A 20,016-nucleotide genomic window follows, 5' to 3' on the forward strand; every position below is an offset into this window, starting at 1 on the left:
TTGTCCAATTCAGCCTATGGATGAGTCCATCTAAGCAACCCACACCTGCATCTTCATCCATTCCATTGCCAATGAATTGTGGTCTGAGTTTAAGGATCTAAGTATTCTTTCCAGCACCAGCCCATCTCCACATAGGCATCCTGCTCTCTGCTTTATAGCTGTTACCAGCACTGAGTAAATACAGCAGCTTTCTTATCTCAGAGACACTCCAGAGCTGTTCACAATAAAAACACTCTGACTGCTGCTATAGGATCAACCAGGACAAGCTCTGGAGCAGGCAAATACATTGCCAAGCACTGTAACAGAGTTTAACACGCAGTATGTGCTACACATATCTGTGTGTACCTGGTGGCCGGGCAGGGAATGCCATTCCCAAAACACAGCCAAAAGACACAAAACAGGTTGCTTATGTTGTGTTCAGTTTAAAGTGAACTAGGTAAATACAACTCAAAGTCAGGGCATCACAACCGTGTAATGGACTGTGCTCTTTACCCCCATGTCACCTTCTCTCCTGCCAGGTGCCTGCATTATCTGAATATATCTAACTCCCCTGTGCAGAGATTGTCACTCGTGATTCACAATTTATAAGATGTCCCAGTTCCTGTGGTTCCTCATTCCCTTTCTAGAAATGTTCCCTGTCATTAGCATAGGGTAGAACTGTGGGATGGGATGCACTTAGGCACCAGGGCAGAGTGGTACACACAAGACAAAAAGGTGATGAGACAAAAAGGTTTGGCTGGGACAAGCCAAGGGAGAGAAGGGGAAAGATGTGTAATTGGCACCATCACCCTGGATCCATCACCATAAATAACTCCCTGCAGAGGGGTCACTTCCCAGACCTCGTCCGAGTTCCTGAAGTATGTACACTGTAACAGAGGCAATTCCAGGTCTCCTGGGTACAGCAAGATTAAAACATAGTTAACATGCACTTGGAGTCTCACATCCAAACTTTGACCTGGGAGATGATGGACATGAGCTCCATTTGTTTGTAAACTGGTATTTCTGAGGCATAATTCTTGCATTGAGATGAGGTTACTCAACAGTGTCTTTGAGTTCGAAGAAGAAAGGGTTCAACCAGCAGCCAGAGAACTGCACTGCAAATCTCTGCTGCCAGAGTCATATTGCCTTGGTGCAGGAACACAGCTGGCTCTGCTACATCAGGATCCAGCCTCTGGTTAGTTCCTTCCCTTGTCCCTTAATTCAAGCCCTCAGAATTTCAGTTTCACCACCCCAATGCATTTACATAAGTGCAAGGTAGCGATGGAGAAGGGAATGTTCCTGCAGACCAGAGTACAAGTTTGACTGCTTCAGTGTTTCTGCTGTCCCCACGTTACCCCCACTCTCTGACCCTGCTTCCTGATCTGCTAGCTCACAAAACCTCTGGTTTGCACCCCCTTACAGGAGTCCTCCCCAGACTGGAGGATCTCAGCATTGACATAATAGGAGCACTGGACATTTTTGGTGCTTGCCTTTGCCCTCACCCCACAGCAGAGACTCACATCTCCCCCTCCCTACTGCTTCCTTGTACTCTAGAACTTGTCTTGACCCTCTAGCACTGTCTTTACTGCTTGCAGCTGTAGACAACCTCTTCCTGCATGCACTGTTGGCATTCAACATAGCAACACCACTGCACTTGACAGTGGCAAGAGAAGGTAACCAGCCGGCTCTGGGTGTTGTAGCCTCGTCCACAGCACATGCTGTCACAGTTGCCTTCCCGAGAGCAGGTCCTCCCAGCAGTTCCCAGGGAGTATTTGCTGGGACGACAGAAACTGGGGGAATCTTCCACATACACCAGGTCAGTAGAGCGGGGTGAAGCAGGGTGCTTGGGTGAATGGCTGTGTCTCTGTGGGCCTGCCAGCTCCGAGTGCCCCACAGCATCATTGGTGGTGCTGAAGACCTTGACGGCATCATCATAGCGCAGTTTCAGCAGTCGTCCAATCTCATGGAAAGGAGAAAGCTGCTTCCAGCATGTCCGGACAGCACATGAGCCAGAGACCCCGTGGCACTTGCATGTGGTTTTGAGACCATTTTTCACTGCCTGATGAGGAACAGAAAGGGTAGTCACTATCTGCCAGGACCATAAGCCTAGTTCTGGGTAGAGGCAACACCTCTGACTGCAGACAGACTGGAAGGACCTCAGTTTTATTGGTATTATTCAGTATTTATTATTATTCCTATTTTATGGAGGAAAAACTAAACTCAAAACTGATCTCAAGAGTTTCAACTTCACCATCTCTGAAGCTTTAGCTGTTCCCAAAACTCCCTATGTCCATGAATTAACTCAGCCATCGAGTTTTAAAGCTGTTACCATGCTGTGCATTGCTGTCACTCAGCCCCTGATGCCTCTAGAGGATACAGGATGCTCCTCTACCTCTCAACATGCAGCTCCTCACCCCAGAGTACAGGAGTCTTTCCAGGGAGCTCTCAGTGTTGTAAGGTCCATGACACAGAGGTGGGCAGGTCTGGTTTATGAGTAGGGGCTGTGAACAGCCCTCTCACAAACACCATTGGCTGATGCTGGCTTAGAAGACTTACACCGAGTCCTGACTTCATTCTATCCCTGCTAGCGCAGCTCCTCACCTTGATGCCAACGTTGGTGTTGTGGATGTCCACCTTGGCCCGCAGGTCTTTGCCAATCCTCTTCTGCCCCAAGAACTTCTTCAGGAACTTGGTGCTGTATTTGAGGTTGTCCCCACAGACTCCCCATTGCCAGGCCTTGCGGTTCTCCAGGTCTGGGGAGTCATCGCAGGTGCAGCGCTCCATGCGCCCAGCGCTGCATGCTCTGGCCAAGGAGTGGGTGAGAGCAGCAGAGGATACAGCATAGAGGAAGGCAGTCTCCTTAAAACCTGCACAGGAGAAGGATTAGGAGAAGGCAAAATAAGGTGTTCATCCACCCCACCGGCCCTCCTTAGTCCATGAGCTAAAACCAAGCACAAGACTTAGGAACACAAAGGGACAAAACTCTTCTGCTAACTGCACATCATTCCTAGCAGAGAAACTGAGTATTATGTTTGAAGCAACCGATGTAGTGACACCCCAACCTCACCTGGTGGCTGTGGCTGATTCAATATGATGACAGGAGACCCCTCATGAATGAAGGGATGGGTGGCAACAGCCACACAGTCTTGGGAGAACATTCAACTGCAAAAAGGCAGCAGTCATGAAACACCATTTGTCCTCATACTCACCACAGAGCTGATAGGTGTGAAGATGGACATTGAAACCATGTTGGGGCTTAAAAATCAGGAAACATTTAGAAGAGACTGAAGAATATGTTAAAAATCTGACCTGTTATTTAAAATATTTGTAGTCAAGACTGTGCTAGCATAGTAGCATTTAATATGGAAAAGGTACTTGTAGTTTGACTGGAAAGGTTCCATGTTGAAGGATATCATGGGCAAGAAGGACTACTCTCCTGCATGTACGTTGCATGGAAGAAAACACATTGAAGCAAAAGAACATTCTACATTGGAAAATTCCACATTGGAAACCACAGAGATCTGATCTAGTCTTGCAGTTAGCCCTCTGAGCAGAGGTTGGAAGGCACTTCCAGAATTCATGCAGTCCAACATCAAATCTTTCCATCATTCCGTTCCCTCAAAGAATTCCCATCCAGCTGTAATAATAGATGAGACCACTGACTGCTGAGATCTGAGTGAGGTCACCATAAATCTGAGCAGAGAACAGGACAAAGAGTTCCGATAGCTATCAGTAAGAAGAATGAAAAATTGACTAATCATGAACACAATGGAGAGGCTGAATTAGGAACTTCACAGGAGCTCTTTGGAACTGCAGTTTTGGGGGAAAGATCTAGCAACAGTATGGATGTGGATGAGAGTCAAGAAAAGGTGGTGGTCAAGGAGATCAAAATAACTGCTTCCTGCCTCACCATTTTAGTTGCTGTATCACTGGGACAAGTAACTTGCAACTAAGCTCTTTGGTTGATGATTCTCTAAAATCTGCTGAGGTACTGGAGGAACAATGGGAAAATATCACTAAATCATACCAAAAGAGAGGAGAGCATTTTGGAAACTCTTTCCCATACCATATAAAGCTAGCAGTACCAGTCAGCTCCACATACCCTGCTAAATCTGACTTTGTGGAATACCACACTGCTTCTGCTATTTCTGAGCAGTGATGGTTTGGTTTATCCTGTGGCACTCCATGTAATTGCTGGTCAGGTTTCAACCCACTTGAAATCAGAGACCACTGCTTGTGGTCAGGCCACTGCAGACAGCAGTAACTGAAGATAACAAGCATACTTCCAAATCGTCTCCTTCTTCTCCTCCCACCAAACCTCCTTTTATGGCAACTAGGCTGCCAAATGCTTGTCTGAAAAGTCTAAGATGATTCCTTCTACTTTGTCATAAGAGATTGGTCACCATTTAATTGTTTAATTCACAAATCACACAAGTAAAGGAAACACTGAATGGTCCTTGTGGGGTAACAGTGAGCAGCAGAGCGGCTATGGAAGCTGGATTTTTAGTGGGATGTAGCACAAATGAGCAGCAATCAGCTTCAACAAGCATGGTTTGAGATGACCTAAATAGAGGTTTCTCTATGGGTCCTGCGTATCTATCCACCCCCTATGTCAATGGAGATCTTGTCACCACAGCCAGTGGAGCCTGGAGTGGATTCCCAGGCTCCCAGGGCCTATTTTAGGGATGAGTCACTCTCCTGACCCCATTGACTGTGTTGATAGTGACTAAATGAAATCCTAAACACTCAGTGCAAGGGGAGAGCATCCAAATGCAGATGGCTTTTCCTGGGCACTTCAGTCGCAAACATCCATCAGAGCTGAATTTCAAGATGCTGAACCAAACCAGCTCCCTCTGATAGAACCTTGCACATGTCCAAGTCTTCCCCTGAGCTCTCCGGAATTATTTCTTAGCTCAGCTGCCTATAAATACAGAAAGATGTTTGCTGCAATGGCAAGACACTGTTCTGTGGTGTGGTGTGAACTAGACCACAAGGAAAACTAGAATAGAAGGAGCTTAGTCGTATGGTGATTCTGCCAAAGGAAAGATGCTCAAGGGCAAAGATTTTACAATGCTACACTAAAGACCATGTGAGAATTTCAGATCAAGTGGAAGAGACAACTCTGGGGAAGAAAAAAAAGAAGAAAAAGAGAAATAGGAACAAAAATCCAAATCCAACCAACCAAAACAGGGGAACCCAGAGGCCTCCTCAAGGTCTTTAGTACCACCTCCTGCTCAAAGAAGGGCTAACTCCAATGCCAAAGATGCTGAGGGCTGTGTCCAGCTGACTTCTCAAAATCTCCATGAATGGAAATACTCCATCCCTGTGTCAGGGGCCCTGCTTTGTACCACTCTTAGATTCTTCATCACATCAAAGAAATCATGGCTTGAAGGTCAACGAATCTAACCAACGTGAAGGAAAGAAATGGATTAATGGATGGAAGGATTGCTCATCTCTCCAGAAGGATTTTGTTCTGAGTGGCTGGGTTTGAGCTGTCTTTATCACAGGTATTTAATTCCCCCAAATATCCATGTTGTTTGAGATGAAATACTTCTTACCTGACTCTAGCAGCAATCGACTGCCTTTCTGACACACCTTGGAAACAAAAATTCACCATTGCTGTTATTAAAGACACCAGCCACCACTGTGCAACAAGAGGGCTTGAAACATCTCTCCAGAATACATGTAAATCTAACTATTGCCATGGATTTTTAAAGCAGTGGACAGGGAACACAGGGCAATTTTGCATGAATCAGTGAAGAGTAATATCCTTTGGTCACAGCAGGATTGTAGGTTATGCAAACGGAGTTTCCAATTGTATCTAGAGGAGTGTCAGTATAAAACAAGAAATGGTGCAGACGGTGAAAATAATACATCTGGCATTTCAAAACCCAGAAAATTTGGCTTTTTGTGTTTGTTTCTTACTAGAAATATTTAAATGGAGAAAAAAAGATGGTGGCATCTCTAGAGGCAGAAAAAGCATTTGTGATCCGAATCAGATATCCCAGTGCTTCAGTTGTGACTGCAAGTTAAGTTTTCACCTGCTACAAAAATGAACCATCTCACTGAGCACAATCTTTTTTCCCCCTCTTGCACTCATAAAAGCATCAAAGACACTTAAAAAGTGTGTGGTTTTCCTTATGGTTTCTCCAACACCATGGCAATATTGCATGATTTAATCATTTGTAAAACTCTCCATCACTCTTTGTGTGAAAGGATCATAGTCTATTGTCCGACCAACAATTTCCAAGGCAGCAGCAAGACGGCAGTAGGAATATATGAGGAACAGATCAAAAGTGTTAGCTGAAAGCGTTCATGTTCTTTGTGAAACTAACCTGTTTGCAAGGTAATGGAAAACGAGAGCTAATAATTGCTTCCAGCCAACTGCCCTCTCATATAGGAAATGCACACAGCATACTTTTCTGTATTAAATCATCATTTGATCCTGAAGATTGTGTAATAAAAGTTTTCAAACACTTCTCCTCGTCTGCCAAAACAGGTTTTAAATTACAGGTGATATTTTATTTTGTCAGTCAGGAGACCCTGGAACTGTTAAGGCATGCCACCAGGAGATAATGAAATGCTTTCCAGCTATTTGAAGATGAGGATTATTCAATTGCCATTTTCAAGTTCTTTGAGGTTGATGAAGGTACAGATGTCAGAAAGACACTCAACATGATCACGAACTGCTTCTTCCACAGTGCTCTAAAAAAGCCACAATAGAGCCCTGCAATGAAGTTGTATCTGCTGGTTTACTAAAATATAAATGGAGTATTTAAGGAAATGTGTTCATTTTAAATGGAAATGGTAAAAAGTTGCAATCCTGATGCTGATTAAAATTACGTTTTCATTTCATCAAAGTTAATATTGGCTTATTCAGAAAAAACTAAACTACTAAACATTATCAAAGGTCTGAAACTCCATTAATACTGAAGACTGTAACAGTAAAGGCAACTAAGCATTGACGAAGAGCAGAAATGGTAACAGGCAGCCAGGTGTTGGTTGGATGTAGACAGGTTTAGCAAAGTGCATATGCATGCTCTGGGAGATTGTATCAAGAAATTATTTCAGGGTCTGTCTTCATGTCATTTTTCTCAAGTTCTCACAATTTGAAGGATTTATTATGCTCCCTCCTGCCTCAAATAGAGAATTTATAGGACATTTTCTTCCTCTGAAGCATTTGGTGAAAGAGAAGCCAGTGGATTTTCTGCCTAATCTGACTGAACTTCTGCAGAAACTCCAAATCAATGTGAAAGAGTCTTAGGAGATATTTGTCAATGTGCACTGAAATGCCTCAATGCTGACAAATAGCTTTTTCTAACAGAAAATTAGGATTAAATTCTGTATCTGAGAACAGCAAAGATTTACATAAAGTGATATCCTAAGAGCTAGAAAGAGTCTTCTCTTAAAATGACCCTTGACATAAAGCATGAACCCTTATTTTTTCATAGTTTCATCTGCATTTGATAACAAAGGAAGATGGCAAGTCGAGGAAGCTCTGGCCTTGGATCAAAATCCACAACCCAATGCTGTGAATTTCCTTCTACTTTTCAATCTGTGATAAACTGGGCAGGGAAGATAAGGATAAGATGTATTTTGTTACCAAAGGGCCCAAACTGTAAAGCTGCCGTTCTTAGGAAAAACAGATGCTCTGCACTCCCTGGTTTCTGCCCCACTTTGCTTAATTTGAGATCACAGAATCCCAGCCTGGTTTGGGTTGGAAGGGACCTCAAAGCTCCTCCAGCTCCAACCCCTGCCACGGGCAGGGACCCCTTCCACTGGAGCAGCTGCTCCAAGCCCCTGTGTCCAACCTGGCCTTGAGCACTGCCAGGGATGGGGCAGCCACAGCTTCTCTGGGCACCCTGTGCCAGCGCCTCAGCACCCCCACAGGGAACAGCTTCTGGCTAAGAGCTCAGCTCAGTCTCCCCTTGGGCAGGTTCAAGCCATTCCCCTTGGCCTGTCCCTACAGGCCCTTGTCCCAAGCCCCTCTCCAGGTTTCCTGCAGCCCCTTTAGGCACTGGAGCTGCTCTCAGGTCTCCCCTTCAGGAGCCTCCTCTTCTCCAGGCTGAGCAATATGTATATTCCAGGGGCTACAGCACCAAGTGGGATTTTATACTGCAAACAAGACTACCTTGTACCTCGCTTCAGCAGGCTGGTCCGTCCCTCCAGGCTGCAGTTCCAGCGCTCGCTGCGGAACTGGTACTGGCACTCCATGACTCCGAGCCGGATGGCATCCCGCAAGGTCTCTGCCAAGCCAGGCTCCCTCCGGCACAGCCTCTTCTGCTTGCGAGACAGCTTTAGCAGGTCACACTGCTTCATGTGGACCTTGCCCTGGGCAGTGTTTGTGGAGGGTCCCAGGGATGGGAAGTGAGTCAGAGCTTCTTTCCCAGTCAAGCTGAAAGGAAGCAGAAAAAGGCAGTGAGTGATGGAATATGGCAATCCTAGAAGGGAAAAGGTGATCAGAGGGAAGGATACTCAGAAAGCTGACGTTTAGGGTTCTTTACCAGCTCGGAAGATTGATCAATACAGATCGATTAGATCTAGTATCCCACCTCCACCCCACACCAAGCCAAAGATTGTATTGTCACCAGCAGCCTCAGGTAGAAGGTTTTCTTGGCTCCACGAAGAGGGCATGTTCACACCCTGCAGTCTTGTTGCCTTCTCAGCACATTCACTGTCTCATACAGAGATTTGGTTTATTCAGTAGTGCTACATCTCTGTGCTAACTCCTTAAAGCATTAACCACATCCTTCCAGGGTTTGGTGGGCATCGGTACCATGCTACTAGACACAGCTACAGATGACTTCATTAGGGACTGTAGTGATAGGACAAAGGGTAGTGGGTTAAAACTTAAACAGGGGAGGTTTAGATTGGATATAAGGAAGATATTCTTTACTGTAAGGGTGCTGAGGCACTGGAATGGGTTGCTCAGGGAGGCTGTGAATGCTCCATCCCTGGCAGTGTTCAATGCCAGTTTGGACAGAGCCTTGGGTGCCATGGTTTAGTGTGAGATGTCCCTGCTCATGGGAGGGGGGTTGGAACTGGATGATCTGAAGCTCCTTTCCAACCCTAACTATTCTATGATTCTATGATTCTAAGACCAACCAGGAGACATTATCAGTGACCACCTTTCTAGGGCAAACACATCTTTTGCTGGAAAACATTTTTGTACTGAGAAAAAGAAAGGAAAGCTCAACTAAAAGTGTTTCCAAATGCCACAGCAATGCACTTCCATGTGTTTATATGTAATTCAGTTGAAATATGTCACAAATTTGAGACAAATGGTTTCACTCTTCATGGCAAGAGAATATTTTTCTTGCAAAATTTATCTCCCTTAATATCTTTGGGCTGCTTGAAAACACGGAGAAATTAATTTACTCTGATGCAAACAACCTGGGAACAGTCCTGTATTTGCACAACACTGATCAGGAGTGCCTCCCCTTATTACCAAACAGGTAAGAATTGGAGAGTGCCTCAACCCCCACCCAGAAAATAAACAGAGAAATGGAAACATCCTAAACCCTCTACTTTTGGACACATCTCAGCCCCAATATGAGCATTTTCAGACTACACCTTCCCTCCTCCAAGCCCTGCTGTTTTCTTCACATGTCCACAAGCATTTCAACATGGACAAATGGATGAGCCAGTTCCTTCTTATTGCTCTCTCCCAGTCAGACAAACTGGGCTATGCTGCTCCTCAGAGTGCCTGTGGGAGTCAGAGCAGGCAGGGTGGATAGGGAGGGATGCAAGCAGGAGCAATCTCTGAAGCACATCTACAAAGACCACCTGGCTGTGGCATCCCCTCCAGAGGTGCAGCAACTCCCCATCACCTTCTGTGCTTGAGCAAACCAAGCCAGATGGAGATGGACACGAGGTAGTAAGCTGGTACAATGCCAAACAAGCAGTTCCCCACAGCAGTGGAGGAAGTGAGGTTCTTCACCTCTGCACCATTATCAGGCTCTTTCACGGTGCAAGCACTGCAGCTACAATTTTAGTCCTCTACATACATTACCCTTTAAACATCTATTTCTGAGTTAGATGTCTAGATCTCTCTGTACTCAATCCACTCTACCCAGGCATGGGGATTATAGCACAATTCAGCTGACCTAACCTCACAACACTTCTGCATTCACTCTCACAGTAGCCTACAACCTCCAGATGCACTCACACGTCCATAATTAGGGACAAGTTCCTACAGAGATCGGGATTCGTTCCATCAGATCAGCTCACAGACACAGCTCTCAAAACCAGTGGTTCATGTAACTTTCAGTTTAGGTCAGGAGGCCGAGAAATAAAAGGAGCTGCCCAAGGTTGCTTAAACAGGGGAAAGTTGCTTAAACAGGTGAAGTTTGGGTTGGATCTAAGGAGGAAGTTCCTTACTGTAAAGGTGCTGAGGCACTGGAATGGGTTGCCCAAGGAAGCTGTGAATGCTCCATCCCTGGCAGTGTTCAAGGCCAGGTTGGATGAAGCCTTGGGTGCCATGGTTTAGTGTGAGGTGTCCCTGCCCATGGCAGGGGGGTTGAAACTGGATGATCTTAAGCTCCTTTCCAACCCAAACTGTTCTATGATTGTAAGGTCCAGTGGCAAAGCTCAGAGCAGAAGCCACTCGCAAAGTCCCAACAGGCACAGCTAAGATTACCCATAAGAGCAAATTCTTGTAAACTGACTGTAACTGTGTTTCGTTATGGTAAAACTACCATAGGATCAGATCAAGATCACAGCATGAGAACATTCTTACAAGATTAAACAGAAAATATGCAGATATTTGCAGTTAGGCAAACTGCACATTGATTTTAGATGATTTAGGGTTTATTATCTACAGATCATATGGCAAAAAGGAAAATAAACTCTTTGAATTAATGCACACCTGCTAGCAATCTGAAAGAACAATAAGGATCTCCAACTTTTATTTCTCCCTCCTTTTCTGTCTAAGCACTTTGCTAAATTCATCTATTTCCTTTAATCTCCTTCCAGCCACATTCCAGCTGCTTAAGAAACTTTTAATGAGAGCCTGTTCCTGTGCAATGCCCAGTGTCCTCTGGATCTGAAAGATCTTAAAAATCCCTAAAAATATGCCTTTTCTACCTCTCCCAAGTCAGGAGAAAAATCAAAGAGAGCCCCAACAGTCCTCCATATCTGATTTCATGGGCCTTTCATGTTCCACAGAAATACCTACACCCCACAGATAACTGCAACAAGCATTCAAGAGAGGTGAAAGAGAATATGGGACAATGACAGATCAAATCAAGGCCACTGCAGTGCACAACAGGTCCTCGGCTCTCCTTTCTCCCTGGCAACTCAGTGGAATAGAGTTTTAATCCTTTCAGAAGCAACATTATTTCATCCTCAGTATTCATCCCTGGACAAATGGATGGGCAGCTGCAGTGTTGTAGTGCTGTGACTGTAGGGAATGATCTTCCATGCTTTGTCTTCAGAGAAGGTGGCAGAAATCCCCCAAAGAAGCATCTTGGGATAAACTGTTGATCTCAAAGGTGTTTCTCCATCAGAGCTGTCATTTCAGACCCTCTTTATACCTGCAACCCTCCAAGTTTTCTGGCAAGCTTTCTGCTCCTCACAAATAGCTTGAGTTAAAATCCCAGGTGAGGTTTATGTGAGGTTATGAGTTGGAATCCTCTGCAATGAGCTTTTCTGCTTGCTGCAAACCCTTTCTGGGAACAGCAACAGATGATGTGTCCAGATATAGCCTCCTTTTTGAATAAGGCAATTCTCCTGAAACTCCACATATATAAAATTCTTCCATTGGAAGAGATGGCTGGTTTGGGACGAGAGGTATGGCATGAGGATTTAGCTGGGAACGATTGCAATCAGTGCCTATGCCTAGTTCACTCTAACTGCACTGGGTTCCTCATCCTTACCTGCTCCATGCTCCCACAGACCAGACATACTTGGTTTATATCCTTCCCCCTCTTGCCTCAGTCACTGAAGCATCTTTATGTAGCTGCTGGTTTCAGAGCAGTGCATTCCCTGCTGCTGAACAGCCAGGGCAGGACCACAGTCCTGCATGGGAGATCTAACTCAGTCTGCCTCTGAGCTGGCCACGCTACTGACATGAAACACTCACCATTCAATGGGACAGTTTTATAGGAAGTCTGATACCCTGATGCAGTGACTAAAGAGAATCTGGGAATAGAAGATAAGCAAAAAGCACCTGTGAAAAGCCTTCACCTATTCAATGCATCCATAGCCACACATTGTCTCTGCTGTGACAATCACTACAGACTCCATCTTTTCAAGTCTCATCTGAAAGCTGCCTTCCTTCTCCATTTCTGCTCTCTTTCTGCTAATACACTCCTTAAATACCCCAGTATTCTGTGTGTCTGAGAGGGCAAAAGAAGATGCTGTAACAAACCCTCCTGATACACTGCACTTTGAGGAAGGATTATTCAGTTTGGAAGTAATATAAGCATTTGTTTTATCAGAAACATCTTCAGAAACCTTTCCAGGGTCAGAACTGGACAGCAGAGTCCCTGTTGGTAGTAGGTTCATCAAGGAAATGCTTCAATAACAGTTACCAAAGCAAACATAGGAATGTAGGTAACTGGCTAACTGGACGAAACCCAAAGCTTACCCAACATCTCCAGAAGGATACAGGGGTATCCTTCTAGGGGATACAGGAGATGGATAGAAGGATACAGGGGTATCCTTCTATCTTGTATACCAGGGGTATACAGGTGAGGACAGCGTTTTTGAAGGTACCATTATTTACATCAAGATATCATTTGACACATTAAGCTCCTTTCAGACCTACAAAACCTAAGCTTCAATAGACCTGCAAGTCATGTGTTGTTTTCACTTCGAAGGACCCTTCCATCATGAAATGAGCAACAGTTGTGTCACTGACTTTGATGGGAGCAGAATTAGCTCCAGGGGACACAGGTAGGCTGAATTAAGAGGATCTGTGAAGCCAGGCAGTACATGATGGGAAGCTCCAGGGAGCCTGGAGCCTCTGTACCTAGCACAGGTATTCAAGGATGAGTTAGAAAGAAAGGCTCCAGCAGACCTGGCTGCCTACATTGCACAGGCCAAACTGACCCATGAATCAGACATGTTGCAGCCATGGAGGTCTCTCCAGGAGAAGGCTTTAAACAAGTCTGTGTCTCCTGCCTATCAAACCTGAGGTGGGTCTCCTGAATTCTGCCCTAACTCTAGGAAGGGATCCTCTTACACCCTCTGAGGAGCTCTTTGCCCTCCAGCACAGCCTAAACTACTTCCCACTTTGTGAAACCCAGCCCTTAAGAAGGCGACAGGAGGCTGAGAGCTTTTAGTGAGGTGTAGAGAGATTCCCACCCAAGGAGCTGTACATCCTGAAAGCAAGAGCACAGCTGGGATGAGGAGGGGATACCTTAGAGGGGCTGCAGCATGGGGGAGATTGAAGTAAAGGTGGAAACAAAACAAGCACAGAGGAAGACAAGGGGTGTACACTGTCTATGTACCAGGGAGACAGCCACTCTGGGTTCCTGCATCTGATGAGCCAGGCATGCCCAACATCACCTGAACAACAGCCGGACCACATTTCATGCAAAGCTTATTTTCTCCCCCTCTCCTGTATGCTCCAAGGTACCCCTCTGTGGAGCCAGCATGGGCAGTTCAAGGTCTGCTCAAGCATAGCCAGTGCACTGACATCAGATAGCCAACAACCCCAGGTGATGGGAATGTGCTCTTCCAAGGTCTGCCCACAGCTGCCAGTACTTCTCCAGTGTAAGGCTTAATTCTGTATTCATTTTGTATCAATTCTGTATATTAATTCTTAATTCTGTATTCTGTATGGCAAGGCTTAATTCTGTATATATATAGGTTATCTTTGTCTCTGCTGGGCCCTTGGACCATTTCTGCTGGACAGCCCTGGGCACTTCTTGCCTTACCTTGGTCCTGATGGAATCAAACCTGGCATTTTCACTGCTTTCAAACAGCAGTATGTCACCTTTACCAAAGCCACTGTACACAACAGAAAGGGCTCAGGTCCTCTCTTTGTAGATTGGCACCCAAAAACCTCCTGCACCTTTTATTACATCTTTGGAGGTTTCCTCAGTTAAGGGCTTGGAAAGCAAAGATCTGGCTCCTGTGCATAAGTCTCTCCTATTTGACAATACTTAGAGGTGGACTGCTGCACCAGGGCCTGAAGTCCCCTCTAACTCAGTAGGAATTTGGATGTGAGATGCTTCCAAACCAAGCTGTATCAAACATTCACATCAGGACTTCTGGATACTAGAGTTACTCTATGTCTATGGGCTCAAAATAAGCACCCATGGATCACATTATTCATCACCACCAAGCTCCCAATGAGTTCTTAGGCTTTGGTTTCCTTGTGATTTTTCAATGGAGAGGTGAGAATGCAGGGCAGCCTTGTGACAAACCCCTCAAGGAAAACACCTTCCAGAAGTGAAACTGCAGCCTCAGATCCTGAGCTAGGCACCATCAAGAGGCAGCACACCCAGATTTCATGCCCAGAAAGCAGCTCCTATCAAACAGATCCTTGTAACAAGGTGAAGAATCAGTCAGGTTGCTTTAAGAGCTTGAGCAATAGTCAGTGACCACTTTGTGTTAGTTATCTGAAAGGAGGGCACAAAGACATTCACTTCCACTAAGTATAACCCTGTGCACATGTCCCTGTAGCTGGAAAGCCAAATGCTCACCACAACCCAGCTCCTTTGAAGAGCTTGTGTACATACACACCATGAATGACCAAGAAAAGCAGAGTCCTCCCCTGGCAGCAGGTGCTTAGATGTGAGTTAGGCTAAACGACACAATTAATTAACTTAAGACCCATCTGTTTTAAGGAAGCTTTGCTGCAGAAATGAAATACCAACCATAGCCCGATGTAAGCAGTGCCAAACCTGCAGGTACTTGCCAGCAAATGTAAGAAGTATCTGGCACCCGATGGGAGGATCAGTAGAGAGGGACCAAGACCCTCCAGATCTGTCTTGGGTGTTACCATCACTCACAGCAGTGCCTGAATGTGTTGGTATTTGCGGCTCTTCTACACTCACTGGGAGATGAGCACTAAGAGCTCTGGTTAGCACAAGCGAGTCTGAAAAACCTCCCTGAGAAGCAGCTTACCGAGAAAACAAACCAAAACCCATCTCCAGGGGAAGTTCTGCATTGACCCAGCCTCTTAAAACGCCACCTTTGCCTTTAAACCCAAACAACCTGAAATGTGAGGGGAGGACACGCACCCTGGGGCAGTCGTGCCCAAGTTTATCCTGCGCTGAAGCATCAGTTCTGCCTCCCTGCGCTCAGCGCACCCTCTGGCCCTGGGCTGGCTTTGAGCCCCGCAGCACCCACATGTCACCCAGACCCCTCTGCTGAGCCCGGCCTCCCTCCTTCCACCTTCTTCTGTCCAGGGAAGCAGCCTGGAGTGGGGTGTCACCGCCTGCAACCAGCCGGGGCTAATTCACATCCTGAGCAGAAACGGAGCTCGGTTCAAGCAAGTTTTGATCCCGGTTGCTCCCAGCATCTTCCAGCCCGTCCCTGCGTCCCGCTGCCCACACGTTGGTCTTTCCCTGTCCCGTTTCTCAGCAGTGCTCACACCCAGCACCCTTCCTCCCACCGCTTTCCAACTCCGCAGCTCCCCACCGGACACCGCTCACCGGGACCCGCGGAGCCTCCGAGCCTTCCCCCAGCACAGCATCCGCGGACCCTCCGCGCTCCCCCTCCCCATCCCGGCGCTGTCCCTCGGACCCTCCGCGCTCCCCCCCCGGTCCCTGCGCGGAGGCGGTGCTGACCCGAAGTAGGCGGCGGCGGGCGGCGGCGGCAGGAGGATGATGATGATGAGGATGCGGCCGAAGGCGCAGGGCATGGTGCCGGCTGGTGCCGCTCCGCAGCTCACTGCGCGGCCGCCCGGCGCCGCGGCTCTTTAAGCGGGAGGCGGGGCGGCCCCCTCCTCCCGTCCCGTCCCGTCCCGTCCCACAGCCGCCGGGCACCCCCGGGGCTCCCTGAGGACCCGCTGGCCCCCAGAGCCCTCAGGGTCTCCGTGCTGGGTCGCGTCCCACCAGGTCCCTCCATCCTTGCGGGGAGCTGCGGACAAGCATCGGCAGTCCCCGTAGCAGCTTCGGGATGCTCGACGGTGCCATATGGAATAATATGTAGGGAATACCCTGCAGTCAAAGTTTACTGCTGCCTTTGACACCTGGTTATGCAGCTAAACTGGTGGGTCAAGGGAAAACTAAAGAGGCACCTGCGGTGCCTGGGCACCCAGCACACACCTGACCCATTTCTGCTTCTGCATGGGCTCACTGCTCTAATGTTCATGGACATACCAGGGAGATCCCATGCATGGAGCATGCTCTCCCAAACACATATAACCAAACAGGCATTGCAGAAGCAGACATCTCATAGAAATGTTGGTGGGAAGGACCCTTTGGAGGTCTCTAGACCATCCTCCTGTCCCAAGGCAGGTTGCTGTCAAGCCTAGCTAAGGATGGTTGTGTCTTTGTCCTGCAAGACCTCCAAAGATGCAACCTTTCTGGGCACTTGTCCTACAGATGCACAACCCTGCAGGATAGGCACTGTTTAATGCCCAGCCTGATCCTCTCAAGTGCAATGACACCACTTTCACAGAGGAACTCAGCAACAAATGACCAGCACCCAGTGTCCATTGAGACAAATGTTAGGGAGGTTGAATCCATGTGTTCTGAAAACACTCCCATAAAATCACAGGACTATGGAGACACGTGCGTGGTAGGGCTCCAGACAGGCAGGTAGCCAAAGAAGCCAATCCGCCCAAGAAGTAAATGAGAATGGCAGCTTTGCTGAGCTGGTGATGCACTGCTGCCTTTCACACCCTCCTTCATAAGGTTTGCTTTGCAAACAGTGTAGAGGTGTGTGCAAGGCTGTGAAATGCAGCACTTCCCAGTCACACCTAGGGAACTCCAACTGGACCTGTAAGTGCTCCCATCCCTGCAGCTGCATCCTCAAATGTCTCACGATGGGGAGGGAACACTAAGACCTGTTCCCTGTTACTGACACCAGTGTTGTTCTCCAGGGTGTGCTTGGGCTGCTGCTTCTTATTTTCCTACACATGGCACTTTCCCAGGGTAGAGCATCTCTATAACCTGCCTGGATGACGGAGCTGAGCTGTCCCACCTCCTGCCTGCACAAACCCACCACAAGGGCATTAAGCACAGGGGACAACAGGAGCGATCGTCTCAACCCCAGACCTCTCTTTCTTCTTGGCTTATTGGGGTGCCACTGTAGCAGGGCCTTTTCCCTGGTGTGTGAAGCAGAGAGGAAGGTGTCAGGACAAGACAAGCTGGTTGTGGAGGTGGACATGAAACAAGCCTCAAAGCAGGGACATGGGTGCCTTAGTACATGGGTCAAGTAAAGCTTTGTGCTGAAAACAGGGATGGACAATGCTGGGCTGAGGCTCAGATATATTGAGGACTTGGGAGGAGGAGGGCTTAATACATCAGTGGAAAGGAAAGTAGTTGAAAGGAGGAGAGCAGCAAGGGCACTTGAGACCTGTATGGTGAGAACACTGTTTAACAGCTCTGCTTGCTCCACTGCACAGTGCAAGGCTCAGGATTAGGCTTTGCCATGGAGTTCATAAGCCAATAAAACCATCAAAAACTGGAAAAAGAAGAATTGTTTTCTATCCTGGCATGTTGCGTTATCCTGGTTCCTGGTAGGGATGCTTCAGGACTTGACATTGTAGATCTTGCTCCAGTTACATTCCTTTATTTCAGAGCTGATTTGATCCATGCTGTTTTGAAAGCACTTTTAGGGGCATTTGCCACAATGGCCATATTTTGGCTAAACCAAATAGTTTTCTGGGTCAACTGCTTTTTGCAATGATCACTCTCCTATAGCCATTTGGGCAAGTATCTACATTATCTCATATCCATAGTTTACATAGTCTTTTTATCTCTGGCATTTCAAGGAGCTTTTTGCTGAATTGCCACCCAAATTTATTTAATTCACAAGAAAAAGCCATAGAATGTAAGATTTTGGAGGAAAGATATTTTAAGGGATTCAAGAGAACCAAAGAACTCCTCTCTCACAGCAGTGTCAGTAGGCTTACTTGGACCACACCGAACATCCTAACTCCAACTCATGGCATGTGTTGAGTGTGTCTGGACTGCTCAAGTAGCAAGTGATCCCCGCCTGTGGTTGGGAATCACAGCCATGGGCAGCTTGGCAACTGCATGAATGAGAATTGCATTCACCCCTTTGACAGACCCCAGAACTTCTACCTGAAGAGTTGTAGCCCTCCTTTAGTCATCCATCATTCACCATCTTTGGTGATCTTCATCACATCTCCCTGCTCTGATTCTCCTTCGTTGTCAATGAGGAGAGCACAATAGCATGTATACCAGGTATGTTTCCTGTCTTGATCACTTGCAGTGATTCCTGATGTCCTGCTCTCCACTGTGACCATGCAGGACATTGGAGATCATATTTTTGTAGAAGGCTGTATTTAATTAAATGCTTATTGTCTATTGGAAACTCATTGTCCATAAAGTGGTAAATTAGCTCAGATATAGACAATCACACTGTAGACATCCTCCTATCATGAGACAGATCTCTCCTCCCATGCCCCATTGTGTTGCAATATCCTGGGAAAATGGTGTTTTTCCTATCAGCTTTAGGGTAAGGAATAAATAAATCCTCAGCTCACCACAGGTAATATTCTGGAGCACTGACTGCTTCTGATCTTGACCCAAGTATTGCTTTGTTGCTTTACTAACACTCAACCGGTCCCTCATGGAGGATTTATGTTCTTCCTTAGCTTATACCAGCAGGAATGGCAAGAAACAGCAACTGTTGTCTATAAGCAGCGTGATTTCATGGAACTTCACGCTGAGATCCAGTCTTCCTCCCATCCCACATACAATAGAACTAGGAAAGGGCTGGAGTATTACAGCAATACTGATCAAGGACAGAGAAGGGCATCTGTGGAAGGAGCTACTGAGTGAGCTGGGATACTTCACTTTGGAAAAGAGACAACTGATGGGGATACAACAGAGACCTTGCAGACCAAGTGGCTGATAGTGGGTGGACAAGAACTTGCAGTTATTGGGGCATTAAATTAAGCTGGCTGGTGGCTTTAAAAAATAACAGAACCAACCCCAAAGTGCCCTGGATGTCACCCTTCACACAGCCAGGACACCCTCACCAGGAGCTGTGGCACTGCAGGCTGCACCATGTCACAGGAGCCAGAGGATTGCATGCAATTCAAGGAGAAACCAAGTAGATTTATGGAAGAAAACCCCCTCAGTGTTACTAAACCCATCAACACCACCTTGGGCTGGGGAAGTCCCTAAGCTGCAAATTGGTGTCTGGGATGTTTTTGGGGAGGAGAGCCTCTACGTGCACGTTCTGTTCTTGTGCGTTGCCCAAGGAATCTGCCTTTGCACAGCGACGCTGCTGGGCATGAGCCAAACTGGAAAACCTAAACAGAAAACTGGGAAAATTGGGAAACGGATCAAAAGGAAACTCAAATTACAAAGATGGCAGAAATGAAAGGAAGGGACATATCAAAGCATCAGAAATATGCAAAACTGGGAAGTAGAAAGGCAGAAAGGAACCTGATGAAACTCCTCTGGAAATGCTTACTGCTCCTTGATGGGATCCAAGCAGCTGGTGATGGCTTCCTAGCATATTCTTACCTGGAGAGACAATAGGATCAAGGTCTAGTAGCTGGATCCACAATCGCCTCTAGTGGTGGGTAGTAGCTGCATCTACACACTTGCACAATGGACAGAAGCTTGGCCAGAGCAGGGTGACACCAATAATGAATCCAGTGGCCCTGTGGGCCCTCATGTGAGATGGATGGAGGTAAAAGTGAGAAGCATCAGCAGCAGTCTCTAGTGGACCTGAAGGACATCTTGCAGTCTTGAAGTACAGGACACCAGGGCCTGGCTCGCACCACTTAAAGCAGCTTTGTGAGGAGTGCTTTGAACTGCAATGTGAGCACAGCCACCTTCACCATGCTATGGGGGGTTTTCCAACCTAGACCCCAGTCTGGACCTGGTATAAACTGAAATCAACTGAAATCCTGGATTTCCACTTCCTTTGCTA

General features: G+C 46.9%; 1 protein-coding gene across 1 annotated transcript; it reads right to left on the reverse strand.

Moving 5' to 3' along the window:
* Positions 1–1,551: 1,551 nt before the first annotated feature.
* On the reverse strand, positions 1,552–15,733 carry WNT9B (Wnt family member 9B). The gene is made up of 4 exons (XM_034070227.1): positions 15,723–15,733; positions 8,118–8,374; positions 2,581–2,846; positions 1,552–2,038 (listed from the first exon to the last, which is right to left on the reverse strand). Exons 2-4 carry the CDS (start codon positions 8,296–8,298, stop codon positions 1,562–1,564), a joined length of 924 nt encoding a protein of 307 aa, XP_033926118.1. The 5' UTR covers positions 8,299–8,374; positions 15,723–15,733; the 3' UTR covers positions 1,552–1,561.
* Between the last annotated feature and the right edge of the window lie 4,283 nt (positions 15,734–20,016).

Source organism: Melopsittacus undulatus, chromosome 17, assembly GCF_012275295.1.
Source record: "Melopsittacus undulatus isolate bMelUnd1 chromosome 17, bMelUnd1.mat.Z, whole genome shotgun sequence".
In the NCBI taxonomy this organism is placed as follows: domain Eukaryota; kingdom Metazoa; phylum Chordata; class Aves; order Psittaciformes; family Psittaculidae; genus Melopsittacus; species Melopsittacus undulatus.

Bases quoted from the DNA above. Each gene is read 5' to 3' on its own strand.
- WNT9B (XM_034070227.1), bottom strand. From the start codon at position 8,298: ATGAAGCAGTGTGACCTGCTAAAGCTGTCTCGCAAGCAGAAGAGGCTG. The intron at 2,847-8,117 runs GTACAAGGTAGT...TCTCCTGTGCAG, and splicing joins GACCAGCCTGCTGAAGCGAG to GTTTTAAGGAGACTGCCTTC. The intron at 2,039-2,580 runs GTGAGGAGCTGC...GTTCCTCATCAG, and splicing joins ACACCAACGTTGGCATCAAG to GCAGTGAAAAATGGTCTCAA.